This window comes from Lissotriton vulgaris, chromosome 1_2, assembly GCF_964263255.1.
Source record: "Lissotriton vulgaris chromosome 1_2, aLisVul1.2, whole genome shotgun sequence".
Taxonomy (NCBI): Eukaryota; Metazoa; Chordata; class Amphibia; order Caudata; family Salamandridae; genus Lissotriton; species Lissotriton vulgaris.
In genome coordinates this window covers 81,733,812-81,751,966 of record NC_141686.1, presented here as the reverse complement: position 1 = coordinate 81,751,966, position 18,155 = coordinate 81,733,812, and the positions used below count along the sequence as shown (strand labels likewise).

Here is an 18,155-nt window from a genome sequence, read left to right as displayed (position 1 = left end):
GGAATCCCTGAGCCCTAGAACTGGCCCTAACCTTTCGAGATTTAAATATCTACAGATAGCCAGCTGGGCTCAAGCACAGGCCACCATCAAGTCTAGATTCCCACTAGGGGGAGGTAACCATCTGGAGTCTCAACTTCTCAATAAAATCCCAGTCAAAAAGGAGATATCATTTTGGTACCACTCAATTTTAGAGGAGATTGACGGCGAATTTCAACTAGCCGAGAAACTGTGGGGGAGCTCCTTTACAGACCATGATGTGGGAAGCCTTTGGCTTAATTCTTTCAAGCTATTGTGGGATATTGTTAAACCAGCATGGCTCCGAAGAAGCCATCTTGTCTCTTTGCATAGAGCTTATTACTCACCACAAAGGCTCACAAAGTTCTCCAAAGACCAACCGGTAGCCTGTGCGAGGTGTGGGGCAATAGCTACCTCGGACTTACATATGTTTTATGAATGCCCACTGTTATTTCAATTTTGGGACTCCATAAGCATCACTTTTAACCTCTATGGGTTGCCAGATCATGATAAATCCTGCATTGGTAATCTTTGGAGTTATAGAGGGGGGTTATGGGCCCTTCCAAACATCTTCTTTTCTACTCTATCCTTCTGGCCAGGAGAGAAATTTGCAAAAAATGGAAGGACTCAATACCACTCTTTTTCTGACTGGCAGGCATCAATATTGCAGGTCTCAAAGCTTGACTTATGTAGATCAGGTAATCCAAATAAAAGAGCTTTTTGGCACCTTTTGAAGTGGAACTAACTCTGAACCACATGGGTATTTTTTTCTTTCCCCCTTCGGTCCAATGATTACGCTGCTTTTGGTTTTCCTTTCCTCTGCTGGCATACCCAGACTTGCTATACGTTGTCCAGGTTGCAGGTATACCTGTGCAGCAAAATATTGCCCCTAATGGTCCCAGTCCATGGGTCTTGGATACTGTGACATCACTGATCGGTAAGGCCGGTTATAAAACAAGTCTTCCTATCCAGATCTCTGAGGCAGTGTGTCGCTCTCTTTAGATTCTAACGGCATGACCAGGGCAGAGAATGAGGCCCGGAAAAAAAATATATATATTGGTATTGTCCACAATAGGCCTTCTACAAAAGACAGTTAAAGGCTGCCTTTGAGTGACATCTAATAGTTCCTCTACTGCCTGTTATAGCTCCTACAATCTGATACCTTAGGGGCCAAGACAATACAGAAGTGAGTTTTATGATTTTAGGGACAAAATGTCAAGTTTCAATGTAAAAATGATGATGGTCCCTGGCATGCAGCCACATTAGTAAATGTTTTAAGTAACCATGATGCATGCTTCATGCATTCACTGAGGCCACTTTTAGCTGCATGTAACTGATCAAGCAGAAGGCCAGGGATGAATACTCCACAAACAAATATATAATGAGGCCCATACACATTTACCCCAATGTTCATCCACACTCCCTGGTAAAACCGCTGGGGGACAAGTTGTATAATTCACATAAATTCTGATTAGTTAACTTTTCGGTAATCTTAAACAATTTGGAACAATATTTAATGCCAAACTAATCTTTCACAAAGCAAAACTCTTTTCTCTGGTCGATGGACCATTAGTTGAGTTAGTTGATGGTGATAATAACAGTTATCTAAATAATTCATCGATCTCAGTGAAATAACCACACTCTGGGTAAGATTCATATGTTTTATCTAAGATTTCAGTCGTAAATTTGAAAGCTCCTTAATACAAATTCACAGTGCAAATTCCATCATTCTTCATATGGGAGAGAAAAATTAATTTAGCAAATGCATCCAATGACCCAAACTCATTCAACAAATCAATGAATAAGGGTGAATAGATGTAGAGACAGAAGGCACAAAACAAAATACATTTGCAAAAGAATATGCACATTTGAGACAGAATAATATTTACCTAATAGAATTTATTGAAAACCACCCCTCTGTCCAAAGGACTGGTGGGGGCCCCCTGAATTTGATTCAGGAGACCAAGACTATTGGACAGGTTCTTCCAGAATCTTGGAATCTAATCAGGTTGTCATTCGGATCTGAATCTTCCCAGTATGCTCTCTTCTTCTTTCTCTCAATCTGGCTCGACCCTCAATTTACTTATCCGTAGCAGCTCTCGCCTCCTCACTTGCTCTCACTTTTGCTTTACCTAAAGTCACTCTAGTCATAGTCTTTATTTCTATATGTCCCACCCTCGATAGTTGCACATTTTAGTAAAATACGTAATATGATTGGACAGGGGTAGGGGAGTTTCATGACACTATGCTGACATATTCATTTTTATTAAGGTACTAGTGTCTCGCAAACCCTTCTCCTTTAGCTTATTCATAACTTTTTTTCACATACATATATTGTTGCCATTTTAATAACTCCTTCAATACAGGCTCCATAGACGAGTGATACATGTCTTCTCTTTCCCACGTCTTCTGTCCTTGGGATCTGGCAGCTATTCAGCTTTCCGTTCATCGGGTCACATTATGAATCCACTGGGCATGCGCGACTCATTGTCATCCAGCGCCATTTTATTCCCTCTGTTATAGGCATAACAGGCTCAAATGCACACTATCAATAAAAGAATCATAAATAGGTGTTAATTTCTTAAACATATAATTCTCACTGTTCACCTCCCACTTTTACTCTATCCCATGTTAGAGCAGCTTTCTATTAAGTAAATGTTAGTAAAAGTTCATGAAGGATTGCTCCGAGCAAATTTAGTTTTCTTGAATCCTTGTTCCATCATACCTCTACAATAGTAAGGAAATGGGTACATACTACTAGTTCTCTTCTCATAAAGGAGCATTTCTCGCTTGTGAAAACATTCTGTATGGCAGCCATATGGGTTTGGAAGGAAATCCTGCATTCTTTTTATGTGCACTCCTTACAACCATGAGGATTGGAGGGAACAATCCTTGCAATGTTGATTCATTGTGCCTACATCAGAAACTGGCCAAAGTAGTGCAATAGAAACTGTATACAGGTTATATACCTTTTAAATGCCTATAAAGTGCAACAGGTGGAGTTAATATAATCTTCAAATAACTTTATTTTTCTAATAAACAGCTGAATGGGTATTTGAAGATCACATAATAAGATACACGTGCGAACTCAGTTGTTTAGTGGCCTGAGTCAGAATTACATGAATAAAATGAGTCTGGGACAAAATGCAGGAGGGTTGAGATGAGAGGCCATAAAATTATAGCAACCTTCCATCTGTTTGATTTAGTTATAATTTAAGTTATTCTGACCATTTGAGTAAAACATTCTAAAGAGGGGACTGAAGAATATATTCCTATATAGATTGTTAGATTCTTAATTAATTTAGTGTTCCACTTTGGGAATTGCACTCCCAGAAAACTCTTTAGGTTCACCTTATGTTATTTTGCTTTTAACAGTTCGATTATTGTTATTCCCAGTGGAAAGTGCCTCTAATTTAAGTACCCCATGGTAAGGCTTTTGCAAGAATATAGAGAATTAATTTAAACTAATATACTTATAAACTCTTGATCCAGCCCTGTAAGAGAACCTACAACATTGTTTTCTCTCCTTCGAGAAGATCAGTAAGCTGTATTAATACTTTAGGACTTCGTTATCATATTGCTGGGACTATTTTGGAAAGGGTTGATGTTAAAAGGCGGTACTTTCTGCTGCCTGAAATCCAAACAGTGCGGTAATTCTATTCGTGTGGGTATGTTTGAAATACTTCAGTATTTCAAGCAGTTTAAACTACACGGCAGCCATATTTAATGTCATGAAAATGAGTGATTATCATCATGACGTTTACACGTGAATCTGCTAATTAACTGCAGTAGGGAAATAAAATGTATTTTACACATGCTGTTGCACTGTCGGATGTGTTCTTAATTTTTTTTATATAATTCTCCGGTGAATGAGAAGATGTGCCCCCCACCCTTCCCCCGCCCCCATGTATTGTAATTGGATTTATGTAGCGCTTACTACCCCTGAAGAGGCATCAAAGTGCTTTTTCGGCGAGTAGCACGCTACTCCGGGACCCATAGAGGATTAGTGTTGAGTTAGTATAGGGAAACATGCAAGTACATTTTAAGTGGTGGCTAGGTTAGTCAGTTATTTGGATTTGGAATGATAGCAGATGGATAGAGGAGGAAAAAAGGTTTGTATTTATATAGCGCTTGTTACCCCTGATGGGGTGTTGAAGCACGCTACTCCGGAAGCCCTTAAAGGATTAGTGGTGAATTAGTATGGTGAAATATGAAAGTAGTCTCAGTGGTGGATATTAGTCAGTTATTTGGATTGAGAAGGATAGCGGAATGACAAAAGGGGAAGAAAGGTTTGCATTCATATAGCACTTGTTACCCCTGATGGGGTGTTGAAGCACACCACTCCGGAACCCATAAAGGATTAGTGGTGAATTAGAATAGTTGAATATGGAATTTGAGAAGTGAACATGTTAGTCTGTTAATTTTAATTCAAAAGGATAGTGGAGGGACAAAGAGTGAAGGATTTTATTTTTTAGGTCTTAGCAGTAGGAGGAGGCTTTTGGATGAGTAAAAAGGAGTTTTGGAGGGGAGGAGTCAGAGGGAAGAGTTTAGAAAGGTTTGTTTTGGGGGATCGGTATAGTAGAAAGAGGTGTCAGATGATACAAGGAGGGGTAGAGTAGGAGAGAGTCAAGAAAGGGTTGTTTTGGACATCATAGTAGTGGCATGGGGTTTGGGATAAGAGAGTGGATCCAGATGGTATATATTTAGATGTATAGGCTGAGAAATAGGGTAGTGCATTGTAAATGCTAAATTAGAAGAAAGTTATAAATATATAGATCCATGAGTACCTTACGTTTTGTGGATGTGGATGGTGTGGGCTGGGTATTGCTAAATGGGAAAATGGGCAGCATTTCTGCCCTGGCCCTGGTCAGTCTCGAACAGACAACTGCCCTTGTCCTCTCTGCCCTGAACAGGCAACTGCCCTTGTCCTCTCTGCCCTTCGCCTCGACGCCCGGGCTGAGACGCCCTAACCCTGGCCTTTTTTATACCCCTAGTAATCGGGTGACCCCTTCAACCAATGGGAACACTACCCCTAACACTATCCAATCACAACACTCACCCTAAAATCTAGAACCAATAGGAGACCAGGACCTTACAGCCAATCTTAGCCCTAGACCAAGCACCCAATCAGTTCAAAAACCCTGATCGCTACGTCCAATAAAGGCCCTAGCCCTACCAGTAGTGCCAAAACAAGTCCATGCAACCAATGGCACAGGTAGCCCTAGTCCCTACTTCCAATAGAAAGCCTAACCCTACTCTAAGTCCATCAACCAATCACACCAGAAGCCCTAATCGCTACTTCCAATTTAAGGTCTAACCCTAGCCCTAGTCCCACCCTATTCCCAACAACCAATAACATAGGAAGCCCTAGTCCCTACTTCTAATAGAAATCCTAACCCTAGCCCTAGTCCCAACCCTACAATGATTGAATCACAGACCCAGAAACCAATCAGAACCCTCAAATACCCAACCAATGAGTCACGTTTCAAGTTTCAAGTTTAAAATTTGTATAGCGCACTACTCACCCAGAGGGTCTCAAGGCGCTTGAGGGAGGGGGGGTACTTTACTTATCGAATATCCAAGTTTTTAGTTGTTTTCTGAAGGAGAGGTGGTTCTGTATAAGGCGGAGGTGGGGGGGGAGAGAATTCCAGGTCTTGGCCGCTAAGTAGGAGAAGGATCTTCCCCCCCCCCCCCCCCCCCTCCCCCCTGGTGGATCTTTGGATGTGTGGAATTGCGTCGAGGGCTTGATTGAACGATCGAAGTTGGCGGGTGGGGGTGTAAAAGGACAGGCGTGTGTTGAGGTATAGGGGTCCTAGGTCGTAGAGGGCTTTGTGTGCGTGGGTGAGACGGAACGTTATTTTTTTGTTGACGGGGAGCCAGTGGAGGTCTTTCAGGTGACCGGAAATGTGAGCTTGACGGGGGACGTCTAGGATGAGTCTTGCTGAGACGTTTTAGATGCGTTGGAGTTTTTTCTGTAGTTTGGCTTTGGTTCCGGCGTAAAGGGTGTTTCCGTAGTCCAGTCGGCTTGTGACCAGTGCACGGGTGACCGTCTTTCTTGTTTCGGTGGGGATCCAACTGAAGATTTTTTTGAGCATACGTAGGATGTTGAAGCATGATGATGATACGGCGTTGACTTGTCTGGTCATCGAGAGGGAGGAGTCCAGGATGAAGCCCAGGTTACGTGCGTGATCCGTTGGTATGGGTGCGGTTCCCAGGGCCGGTGGCCACCATGAGTCGTCCCATGCGGAGGGGGATGATCCTAAGATGAGGACTTCCGTTTTGTCCGAGTTCAGTTTTAAACGGCTGTTCTTCATCCACTCGGCTACTTCTTTCATCCCTTCGTGTAGGTTGGTTTTGGCGGTGTTTGGGTCTTTGGTGAGGGAGAGGATCAGCTGAGTGTCGTCTGCGTAGGAGATGATGTTGAGGTTGTGTTGGCGCGCGATGGATGCGAGGGGACTCATTTATATGTTGAAGAGGGTGGGATTGAGTGATGATCCTTGTGGTACGCCGCAGATGACTTTGGTGGCCTCTGATCTAAAAGGGGGGAGGCAGACTCTCTGGGTTCTTCCGGCGAGGAGCGAGATGATCCAGTCCAGCGCTTTTCCTTGTATTCCGATGTTGCTGAGGCGTTGTATAAGGGTGCTATGACAGACTGTGTCGAAGGCTTCGGTGAGATCAAGTAGGATGAGGGCAGCTGTTTCTCCGTTGTCCAGTAGAGTTCGAATGTCGTCTGTTGCTGCGATGAGGGCGGTTTTGGTGCTGTGTTTGGCTCGGAAGCCAGACTGTGAAGGGTCGAGGGATTTGTTGGATTCGAGGAAGGCGGCGAGCAGACTGACGGCTTTCTCAATGACTTTGGCAGGGAATGGGAGGAGCGAAATGGGGCGGTAGTTCAGTGGAGTTCGCTGTGAGTTTCTTCAGGAGGGCGCTGAGTTCGGCATGTTTCCAGCTTTCCGGGAAGGTAGCAGAGTTGAGGGAGCAGTTGATGACTTCTTGGAGATGGGGTGCGATAATGGAGTTTGCTTTGTTGAAAATGTGGTGGGGACATGGGTCGGTTGGCGATCCTGAGTGGATGGTGTTCATCAGGCGGATGGTGTCTTCAGTGGTGATTGGGTTCCAGGCGTAAAGATTGTTGGAGGGGCGTTTTAGTTCGGAGGTGGGTGGGGTGGACTGGTCTCCAAAGCTGTTATGTATGTCTGCGATTTTGTTGTGGAAGAACGAGGCTAGAGAGTCGCAGAGGTCTTGGGAGGGAGTGATGTGGTTGGTGCCGGCGGTGGGGTTTGTAAACTCTTTGACGATGTTGAATAGTTCCTTGCTGTTGTGGGCGTTGTTGTCGAGTCGATCCTTGAATGCTGATTTCTTGGTGGATCGGATCAGTTGGTGGTGTTTGCGGGTGGCGTTCTTGAAGGTGGCCAGGTTGTCAGTGGTTGGGTTTTTACGCCAGGCTTTTTCGAGGGTGCGACAGATCTTCTTGGATTTCTTAAGGTCATCATTGAACCAGGGGGCTTTTTTGCTGCCTTGCTTCATTTGATGGTTTTTCAAGGGTGCTAATTCGTCCACGCTGTGAGTGATCCATTGTGTGAGGTTGGTGGCTGCTTGGTTTGGGTCCGATGATGTGGCAGGAGGATTTTGGTGGAGCGATGTGAAGAGCTGGTCGGTGGTAATTGTGTTCCAGTTTCTGCGGGGAATTGGTTATGGGTGGTTGTGGGACGTAGTCTTTTTGTAGTTGAAGTGAACGCAGCTGTGGTCCGTCCAATGGAGAGCTGTGGTGTGATTGAAGGAGATATGCTTGCTGGAGGTGAAGATTGGGTCGAGCGTGTGTCCGGCATAGTGGGTGGGGGTGTCAACAAGTTGTTTGAGTCCGAGATTGGCGAGGTTGTCCAGAAGGGTGGTGGTGTTGCTGTCGTTGTTCTTTTCCAGGTGGAAGTTGAGGTCTCCCAGTAGAATGTAGTCCTCGGAGGGGAGGGCGTGTGGGCTGATGAATTCAGTGATGTCTTCGCTGAATTGTGTGCGGGGTCCTGGTGGCCTGTAGATGAGGGTGCCTCGGAGTGTGGTCTTGGGGTCGGTGTGGATCTGGAAGTGAAGGTGTTCGGCGGCTGCGAGGTTATCGTCGGAACTGGTTGTGATGCGGATGGTGTTCTTATGGACTATGGCGATGCCTCCTCCTGTTTGGTTGATGCGGTCCTTTTGCATGATCTTGTAGTCGTCCAGGATGGCTATGGCGTTGTCGGGTGCTGATGAGGGGTTCATCCAGGTTTCTGCAAGAAAGGCGACGTCCGGCGAAGTGATCTCGAGTAGGTTCCTAAGTTCAGTGGCGTGTCTGTGGACCGAGCGGGTGTTGAGCAGGATGCACTTCAGGTGGTTAGTGTCGGAGCTCTGTTTGGAGTTTGTGGATTTGATGCAGTCGAACTTGCAGGAGTGGCAAGTGAAGGGTCCATGGGTGAGTCCTGGGGCGGCTTGGTAGCAATTTGGGAGTCGGCCGGGGTTAAGTGCTGAGAGGGTTGCGGCGTCGTAAGTTATGCGGGAGGAGTGGATTTTGCGGAGTCCAGGGGGTCTGGCGCTGGGCGCGGTCCAGGCGCGGACGGGCGTAGACGGGCTTACCTTTGGCGCACCTTCGGCGCGCATGGGGCTCGTCCGCTGCGCGTCAGCTGTTCTGACATAAGTGGATAGTGGGGGGGGCGGAGCGAGGGAGGGTCAGCTGGGAGACGGGAGCGGGGTGGAGGGCCGGGCTGGGAGGCACAACAACAAACAACAAAATGGCAGCAAGCCAAAGGCCAAACGGGACGAGATTGGGACCCCAACAATCGCTATGAAAAGGGAAGCGTCACCGGCACAATCGGGCACAGATTAATCAAGCAGGTAAAGGCAGCTATGCACAATAGAGTATCAATTAATGCGAAGCTCATCAGTATAGCGCTACGATACAATTACAATCAGGCACAAATAAATGCAGGAGCAATGCGAGCAAAGCGCAACTGATTTTAGAGGTAAAGAGCAATTTCAGAGGTAAAGAGCGTGTAACAGAGGGTTTCTGTTACACGCGGTTCTGGTTCATGCGTTAAGGGCGCAGTGGAAAGAAGGAATAGTGGAACCCAAGACGACAATGGCGTACCAATACACAATGATGACGGCTGGGACTTTTAAGGCAGTCACATGCTCGTATACTAGAATGCTGAATGAAGGGCTAGTACCACTAGATAGCTTGAGAGCAAAATGGGAAGCGGGGATAGAGACCTATCCCAGAGATAGCATGGGAACAGATAGTGCGTAGGGCTTGGAAAAGCACGAGAAATGCCCGATTTCATCTGATGCATTTCTACATTCTACATAGGGCATACTTCACACCGGGCAAGATCAGGAAGTATTTTAAAGTGGAAGATGCAGCGTGCCCTAGATGTGCGAGAGAGGAAGCAGAGCTTGAGCATATGTTATGGGAATGCCCCAAACTAGGGGACTATTGGGAAGAAGTAGGACACACTTTGAGCACGGTCTCAGAGAGGCAATTAACTTTTGACATAGCAACATGTATACTGCACTGGTTTCCTCACACCTCCAAGACTAAGGTGTCCAGCACATTTATAGACATGGGGTTATTTCTAGTGAAAAGAGGGATAACGAGTCACTGGAAATCGAAAGACAGCCCCAGGGTTGGGAGATGGAAGGCTGAATTTATAAAATGGGCACAAAGTGAAAGTACGAGTAGATACCAACAAGCACCGAGACTAAATAATGATAAGGTACTAGACTCTGCAAACCCATGGGAAAAATTGGTTCAAGCGTTATTAGTTCACCAGGTTGCTGAGGAGCAGGAGCAAATAACTGAGGCTTGAGGGAGGCTCCCACAGTTACAGGTACATAAAGGACTGTAAATAGTATTGGCTACACTAGGTCTTACCATAGAAACGAGGCTCACAGCACCACACACCGGTAGGGAGGGAGGGGGGTGGGCAGACTGGAGGGAGTTAGGAAGGGTTAAAGGGGGAGTTGAATTTGTAAGTAGATGTATATGTCATATAAAATATGTACATTTTAAGCACATCAAGAGCAACACCACCATTGGATGACTAAGATGGGGAAAAGTGGGGAATATTGACCTATATCTCTTACGATGATGTTACAGGAATATGGGTATTGTCAGATGCTTGTATGAAACCAATAAAATATGTTTAAAAAAATAATTTAAATGCATCTGCCATAAACGTCTAAACATGTAGACTTTATCAGAAAAGGTTTTTTTTCTAAAAAACAGGATTTCCACTCCTCTGGACCCTACAGCAAAACCCCACAGAGAGCACTCTCGAAAACATAGTTCCCACATAAATTATTTTGTGTGCCCGTCAGTATCCATACACCTCTGTTGGTGTGCTTTCATGGTTCTTAACACCACATCCTTTTACTTTAGTCGATCTTACTATTACATTTCTACATAATGATCAAAATTGGTGTGGGTTATTTCCTATAGTTGGGCATGGCATCCTCAAACATAAATAGTGTTGTTGGGTGTCTGTTGGATATGCCAATAAATTAACACAACCAAGCCAGACATAACAAATATGTGAATGTCAACATCCTCTTGACCACTACCCTTCACTTCCGAAGTGCACTTTTACTGATGCCTGCAGAGCAGCCATTTAAATTTGAAAGGCTAAGTGTGTTGATAATCAAGACAAACTGCAATTTAGCCAATAATACATACGTCATTTGAGCTGGTAAGGCAAGCGCAGAGCTATTCCTACTCAATTACGACCACGCCTATCTGGTATATCACCGCCAGCAAATCCAGGTTATTCAGCATCTCGTTGTGAATTTCTGACATGAAGGCTTCTTGTCAACCAGAGCATCCATTTCTGTATGATGCATGCAGGTGTAGTGTGCAAAAAGTTGTCTGTCTGTTCTTCTGCATTGGCTTCTCTGGCCACATTGCCATGCTGTTCGACTTCTGGTTGCTGTAGCCACAATGCAAGGGCCCTGCTCCCTGCGACCCGGGCTTTTAACAGCTACCGGAGGCTCAAACAAGTGAGTTTCTATATTGAAAATCCCCTTCATATTTGCTGAAGATGGTTGTTTATAGTCACCTTTCATCACCCTCCCTTTCTTTTTAATCTGCACGACTGATTTGCAGTATTTCGGGACCACTTTAGTGTAGATAGTGAAGATGAGTCCTATGCCACTTGATACAGGGCCTGATGACAAACAGCCAAGGCGGTGCTAAACCATGACCATAGAACAGGCTGTCACATTGTGTAAAGCCAAGACTAAAGAAACTGTCGAGGCTACACTACTTCAGGCCACTCTGGAAATCCCCAAAAGTTAAGGTTGTTCTATGTGTCTGCTCTTTTGCATTTGTCATGAGCTAATCAAGCTCTTTTACGTCCCGTTTAGTTGTAAGGTTTGTCCCCCAGTCTCTGTGACCCTGTCAGCCGCAATGTACATATCATTGTGCGTAATTGTGACAGCCCCTCCAACCTCACCGATTTTCTTCTTCAGGAAAGAGTGGACGTCTTAAATTGGCTTTAATATCACATTGTTTCCCAGTTAGGCATGCACGGTGGCAGTGTAGTCTCCACTGGGTGGGTACCCTTGACAAATGTGGCTGGCTTCCTCTGATGAGTTGCTCTCTTAATCCAAACCATGTCTGCACATCAACCACCTGGGGAGCAGTAGAAGTAGTAGAGCTGACACTGAGACAGTCTAAAGAAAACAGGACCGTGTATTGGATGCATCAAATTGTACGCTCACTGTTCACAGTAGGTGAGGGAAAATATTTCTAACCAAGCAGTTCCAATGTGAATTACTTGGCCCATCCAGTGAATGTTCAGAGGTACACAACAGTGTCACTTTCAGGAAGAAGCCAATACAATGAAGAGAGGTCAGAAGGCACATCTGATTCATACAAGTCCATGTGAGGCCTCCCAGGTGTCACCGACTTCCCACTCAGCATAGGTTGCAAAGGTAGGTCTCGCTTTGCACAACTTGAGCAGAAATCTGGACTTGTACATTCTAGCAGGGAAGATCAGATGGCCTGTTGGACGCTGTTACACAGAAATTTCTATGTGACCTAGCTACAGGCTGCATTGGTGTCTTTTGCTGCCCACTCACTACCTCAAATCAGGTGTATATAGTACAGCGGTGGCGGGTGCTGTTTAAACTGGGTTTGGTGGTTACTAACAATGTCTCTCTGCCAGTGCAGACAATCCTGCTGCTCCAGTGCTGGGCAGAACAGTTTTGAAAGCTTGTGCAATGCGGCGAGGGCCACCATACATGACGGACTCCTCAGATTATAGCCCACCACCTCCAGGATCTGTGCAAACAGGTAAACACTAGGTTCTTGAGTCATTATGTCTCACTGGTTGGCAGATCCGAGATCCCCAACATCATTGCAGCTATTTGAATCTCTTGTCTGGGCTTTTAGCAGTGTGACATGGGTGGTCAAAGCGACATCCAGCACCCCCCTCCTCTCCCCCCTCCCCCTAGGCTTTCCTGCCAGCTGTCTCTTCTGTGGTGGACCTTCCAGGTCTCACCCGCTAGGAGTCCGTCACAAACCTGCAGGCAGGCCCAAAGCTTTACTGGTCTCCAGTAGGTGTGGCCAGGCTACAACCTCCACCCGCTGCAACGTAATGGACTGGACTGCAAATTTGCTTCAACATACAAGTGTTACCTTTATGTCCGTATTTTCTTTGCCATTTAATGGATTTTGTGTAATATAAACTTGGTAGCTCTGGGAGCACTAACCGTGCCTCTCTATTTTGACCAGTCACGCTGTAAGTCTGTATAACCTAGTTGTTGATTGACAGTACAGTTTAAAACTTTAACAAAGCATTGCAACAACTCTTCCTTCTTCAGATATGGCTGGCTACATCCCTCCTTCACGTCCAGAAGGATCTGAAAACCCGTGTCTTACCACTTTTTCACCAGCCGAGTTGCTGGACCGCCCACAACAGAATGCGTCTTAATCCCCATTCAACACCTCTCCTCTGACTGCCGTCCCCACGGGTGGTAGAGCCCAGTCCTCTGTATAGCCTCATTTCATACTGTAAACTTCACTCCCTCACTTGTGCTTTATTTACCTATAATTCTTAGTTCTTTTATCTAACCCTCTCCCATTGTTGCACAACTATGTTATTGTAACACATTGTTGTACAGCGCTGCATTGCTGTGTTGCTCTGATCTGAAAAAACCTGGTCAGGAAGGGTTGTTTCGTCACCGCCCTCTGTCTTTATGTTCAACATGCAGTCTAGATCTCTGCTAAATGACCAATATCTGATCAAAGAAAGAGCAGTCGCATATTATCATATACACCCTAGAGTAGTTTACCCACAGTACTTGTTACATGCTGTATTTCCGAATGTTGTGATGTCACTTACATGCTTTAACTGAACTTTACATGAGACCATAATCTTGCTTCCTTTTGTTGAAAATACTGTACACAAAATGCATAAAACTTTTTTAAAAGATTCAAACAAAAATAACCTAAATTAATATTCCAAGGGCTGTAGGCTATAGCATATTACACAACGTTTTACAAACGTCATAAACATGCCTTTGTACTGCAGTCATATATTCTTCATGGAGACACTATTTAAACTTGATAAAATGTTTTGCAAATTTCATAGGTCCTGTTCAATTTCTCTCTTAGCCACCCCCTGAGCTGGATCCAGCACTTGCAAAAAGGAGAGATTTTGAGCCATCCGTGGAGAAGGCGAGGTATAGTAGCATCCTGCAGAATCAGAACAACTCTGTTCAGCTGAAAGCAGAGTCCTGCCACCCCAGCCGATCTCCCTTGGAATCTTCTCCTGTCAGAGACCTGCCGTCAGAAGCATCTCTAAATTATCAAGAAAGGGAAGGCAACAGTGGGTAAGTGCTTGTGTCACTTGTTTATCTATTTTCCAGGACTTCTTGGTAACAGTCAGTGCTGGTATCATACATGCCAACATTTTAGAAAAGGGAAGTGGGAGAATTAGAAAAAATTCTCTGGAGAATTGATTTTTCTCATTGACTTCTGTTGCGGCCTGCACCGGGTCTGTTGGTATGGGACTTGCAAATGCACTGCTGCAGGATCGGCTAACTGAAAAACAAATATACGTTTTTCTGGCTTACTTGTCAGGAGCACAGAAAAGGCACTAGGCCAGGCAGAGAGCATGACAAACATGTTGTGCACTGCGAATCACACAAGACGAGTCCCGGTTGGTTGAAGGTCTCAGAGGAATATGGATTTTTGCATGCAAGAATCGAGCGGCGGGACACTAGCATTGAAATCGGTAGTCTTCAGCCTGAATCACGAGAGTTGGCATGTTTGTGGTATAATCCTTCTATTCCCTCCTTGATTTCTGCTGATACCAGTTCATTTCTGGTATCTTATGTAACCCCAGTGCTTGCCTGATATGTCGATGTCCATGCCCCAGTGCCTTTTATCAGGCGTTCCATCCTGGTGTTTGTCACAGCCAATCCCTCACTGGTGCCTGGCCCTGCTGGTGGCGTCTTGCTATTGGACATTTTCAGCAGATCTTTAGTGTTATTAAAACGTTGAACTTACCCAAGAAACTACAGTAAGTTTTGTTCACCAACACTGCCTTTAGATTTACCTTTTGTAATTCCATTATGGGTTCTAGGCTATTTTTCCATGTTTTTAATAAAATCTAGATTGCTCCTTCTTTCAGCACTACAAAGACCTTGCATGATTTCTGTCAAATAAGTAAAATCCACTAAAAGATTGATAAGGACTGCCAAAATGAAACCTCTGCATAACAGTAGTTGGTGCTTTACAGCTGCAATGCAAAGAGCAGAGGGAAGTAATGAGGGTGGAAGACCTGAAGATGTTAAAGAAAACCTTGTCCTTAAGCTGCTTTGCCTGGATTCTCAGGCTGAAAGAAAATGAGGCTGCCCGAAAGGGTTCACAAAGTTGGATGAAGCAGGAATGGCGAAGATCAATGCCAGAGAAACATTGGGCAAGATTATATTTGTACTGTAAAATTAATTGCTAATTAGTGAGGTGAAACACTAGACCAAACTCGTGTATTGGTAAACCTGGATATAGGGAAGGGAGCTCTGGACATTGTGATGGTGAACGGTATGTTTGTTTTAAAATATTGGTCTATGTTTGAGACCTTGTCTCCAAAAGATTTTTTTTTTTTAATGCGTGATGAATAGGTGAAAACTGATATCCGTAATCCATCATAATGAGTTATCTGTAGGTCTTTTTTGGTATCAGTAGTACTATAAAAAAAATTGCAAAACATAACTTATGTTACATCTTTTGACAAAAATATCAGGTCTTCAAAATTGTTCCTAAAAATATTGCGCCATCAGAGTTAATAGAAAATCTACACCAAATGGACGAATACGTTTTCAAACTATATTTGGCCACAAAATTTATTTCGGACAGTTTTGAGGTCTCGCCTGATTCAGCACATGCGTTGGTCTGGCGAGACTTTTAGTAAGGGCTTCCAAAAGTGCTACCATGGCCGGCCTACAGCTTGCGTGCATGTGCGCGTTTGCAAGCAATGACGCCATATGGCTTTCCTCCTCATGCTCATTAAGCGCATCGCTCGCCGCACTTGATCGCGATCCTTTTCACGACCGCATTGATGTTGCCCTGTGATATCACCTGCCGTTGCGCTGAGAGAAGTCCTGTTCACGACTGCCCGCCTCATTATGTTGTCTGCAGCTTGCCGCGAAATAATGAGCGCTGTTTCACGTCTCCTCCGGGGAACTAACGTAAATCTGCTCGAGGCACTCCAAAGCGTGCAGGTCAAAGAACACCCTTTCTTTCCCTGATTACTGTAATTTGCTTGTGTCTAAAATGACCTTAACGAAACTCGAACCTGTTATTGGCAAAGGGCAACACGTTTCCAAAAAGAAGCTGTTTTTTTAAAATAAAAGGAGGTCTGCTTTTCATAGCAAGCCGTGTGTACGTAGGCACGCGGCTTTAGATTAGCCACATAAAAACAGCCATTCCACCTGTATAACTCATGTGTGCTGGCTTTTCAGTTGGGAACACCGTGGGAAAACGAGGTATACCTTGACAATGGACGGATGGACACTGTTTGTGTTAATCATTCAGCTCGGTACTTACAACATTCTCATAAACATGATTCAGGTTTTACCCTGTTTACTAAACAAAAAGAGGTCCCCACTTTTAACCATTTCAGATGGGCGTGCTTCTTGCGTCCGCTGAATTCTTTTTATTTTTATTATTATAAAGCAAATCAAAAACAGTCTTTCATGGTACATTTTACCTGACTAATAACAAATGTGGAGGGAAAATTTTGAAATATGCGTTTCAAGATCAATACCCGTCATCATAATAAAAGGTTTGCACAAATCGTGCATTATACTCCCATCCCGAAATTAAAATCCTGGCTAATTTATGGTATGTAGAAGCCTTGGCTAATAATTATTGGTAGGTGCAGCTATTGGATAAGGGATTAGTTGCCCTAGTCTTGTCTAATGCATTCTCAGAAAAAGGTGGAAAATGCGTATTTTGGGTTCCTCGTCTGACCTCACCAGAGAAAGTAAATCTACGCCAGAGCTTTGAGTATTGTTGCATGTAGATGTACCAGGAGCATTCACTGTACTTCTGTGGACTAATGCATTCACTACAAAGATCTGCGTATAAACTGGTTGTCATGTGTTTGGAAACTTGAGGGTGCACTTGCTATGCGACCCTTTTGAGGTTTATAAATGTAGTACAGTTTAAGAATATCCATAATCTAGCCTGTTTTCAACCACTAAAGAACATTTAGAGTTTTGAGTGTGCCATCAAAGCATTCAGTTAGGCAAAAGTTCTTTATAGATATTTTAAACCTACTGATGACATCACGTCATTTGTTAAAATATAAAAATTTGAAAAAGTGACCACTGTTGCTTGCCTCTCCTTTGTTTAAAACAAAGGTTTGCAGCAAAAGCTCTTTTGTGTCTGATTATCAAAATGTGGTATTATCACAAAACTGCCATTCCTAATACACATGGCTGGTGATTAACCACCTTGGCTTGGCTTAAAGTAAAAAAAAGAAATCCCTAAAAAAAACGCCATGACGCGACCAGTTGACAGGTATTGCGTTTTTTATACAGTATTACATGTCCACGGATTGTCGTTTTAGCTGAATAATGGTGTTTTGCACAGGATTCTTAAAGCCAAAATCTGGGTACCCCTTTTGCCTCCAAATAGTCTTAGTTGTATAATACCTCTGGACCTTTCCTATTGCAGCAGGACCCAGTTTTATTTCCATATATCTGGGTCTCATTTGATGTGTCATGGTGTGCCACAAATAGTATATTGGGATGTGGCTCTAGTAAATTGCTAGTGGCTGAGAATATTTCAAGCGCTCAATGCGTCACTTTTTTTGCTGTTTATATTGTGATGCCCTAAGTGTGTGTTAGATATGTTCTGCATTCCGTCCATCATCTGTTCTTTCTGCATATGTCCCTCTAAATGGGAAGGGGATGCCCAGGTATGGGTCCCGTGCCAAACCATGTGGTAAAACCCCTACTGAACTGTTGACATGTAGGAGACTGTAATGATTGCCTTAATTTTCTAACTGATTCCCAATGTAATCAAGGTTCTGTGTAGATGAACCCTCTTCATGTGTTCACATGCCATCCCTCACATCTGATCTCCAAGTGCATGTCTTGTGCCCAAATGGCCTTTACTTTATCTCTAGCAAAACGAACAAGCATTGGCATAGCCAATAGGTCTCGCCTTTGGGACCTTATAAGTGTTTAGCCATGCAACAGTTGATGTTGTTGCACCAAGGATATTGTGCTGCTTAACTAAATACTTATAAAGTCCCAAAAGCTAGACCTATTTGCTATGCCAATGCTTCTATTGTTACTGATATCCTGTCACACAACTGCTCTGGAATGAATTCTTTCCCATCTTTCAGCACATTTGTCGCACTGGCAGATCTGATTAACCCAGTTGCAATCTATTCAGGTATTGGTTCCACCCAGTTTGACCTCCTCAGGTAATCCATTCTGTTTTTTCTCTCCTCGTACATATCCCACCAAGCTTTCTACATATCCAGACATATCCCTTAAGGTCTCATTTGTGCATGTGCTAGGTTTCCGTTCTTTAGGAAAATATATACTTATATATGTACTGGAGAACAGCATGGCTGACAACCGTGAGTTATATTGTGTATTCG

General features: G+C 44.1%; 1 protein-coding gene across 4 annotated transcripts in view; it reads left to right on the top strand.

Annotated features, from left to right (window-relative positions):
• RAD52 (RAD52 DNA repair protein) overlaps nucleotides 1-18,155 on the top strand; it is a 309,192-nt gene that overhangs the window by 181,359 nt on the left and 109,678 nt on the right. For all 4 annotated transcript variants that reach the window (XM_086952848.1, XM_086952851.1, XM_086952850.1 and 1 more), the window contains exon 8: nucleotides 13,649-13,866. In XM_086952848.1, coding sequence (XP_086808974.1) covers nucleotides 13,649-13,866 — 218 coding nt within the window. The remainder of the gene's footprint in view (nucleotides 1-13,648; nucleotides 13,867-18,155) is intronic.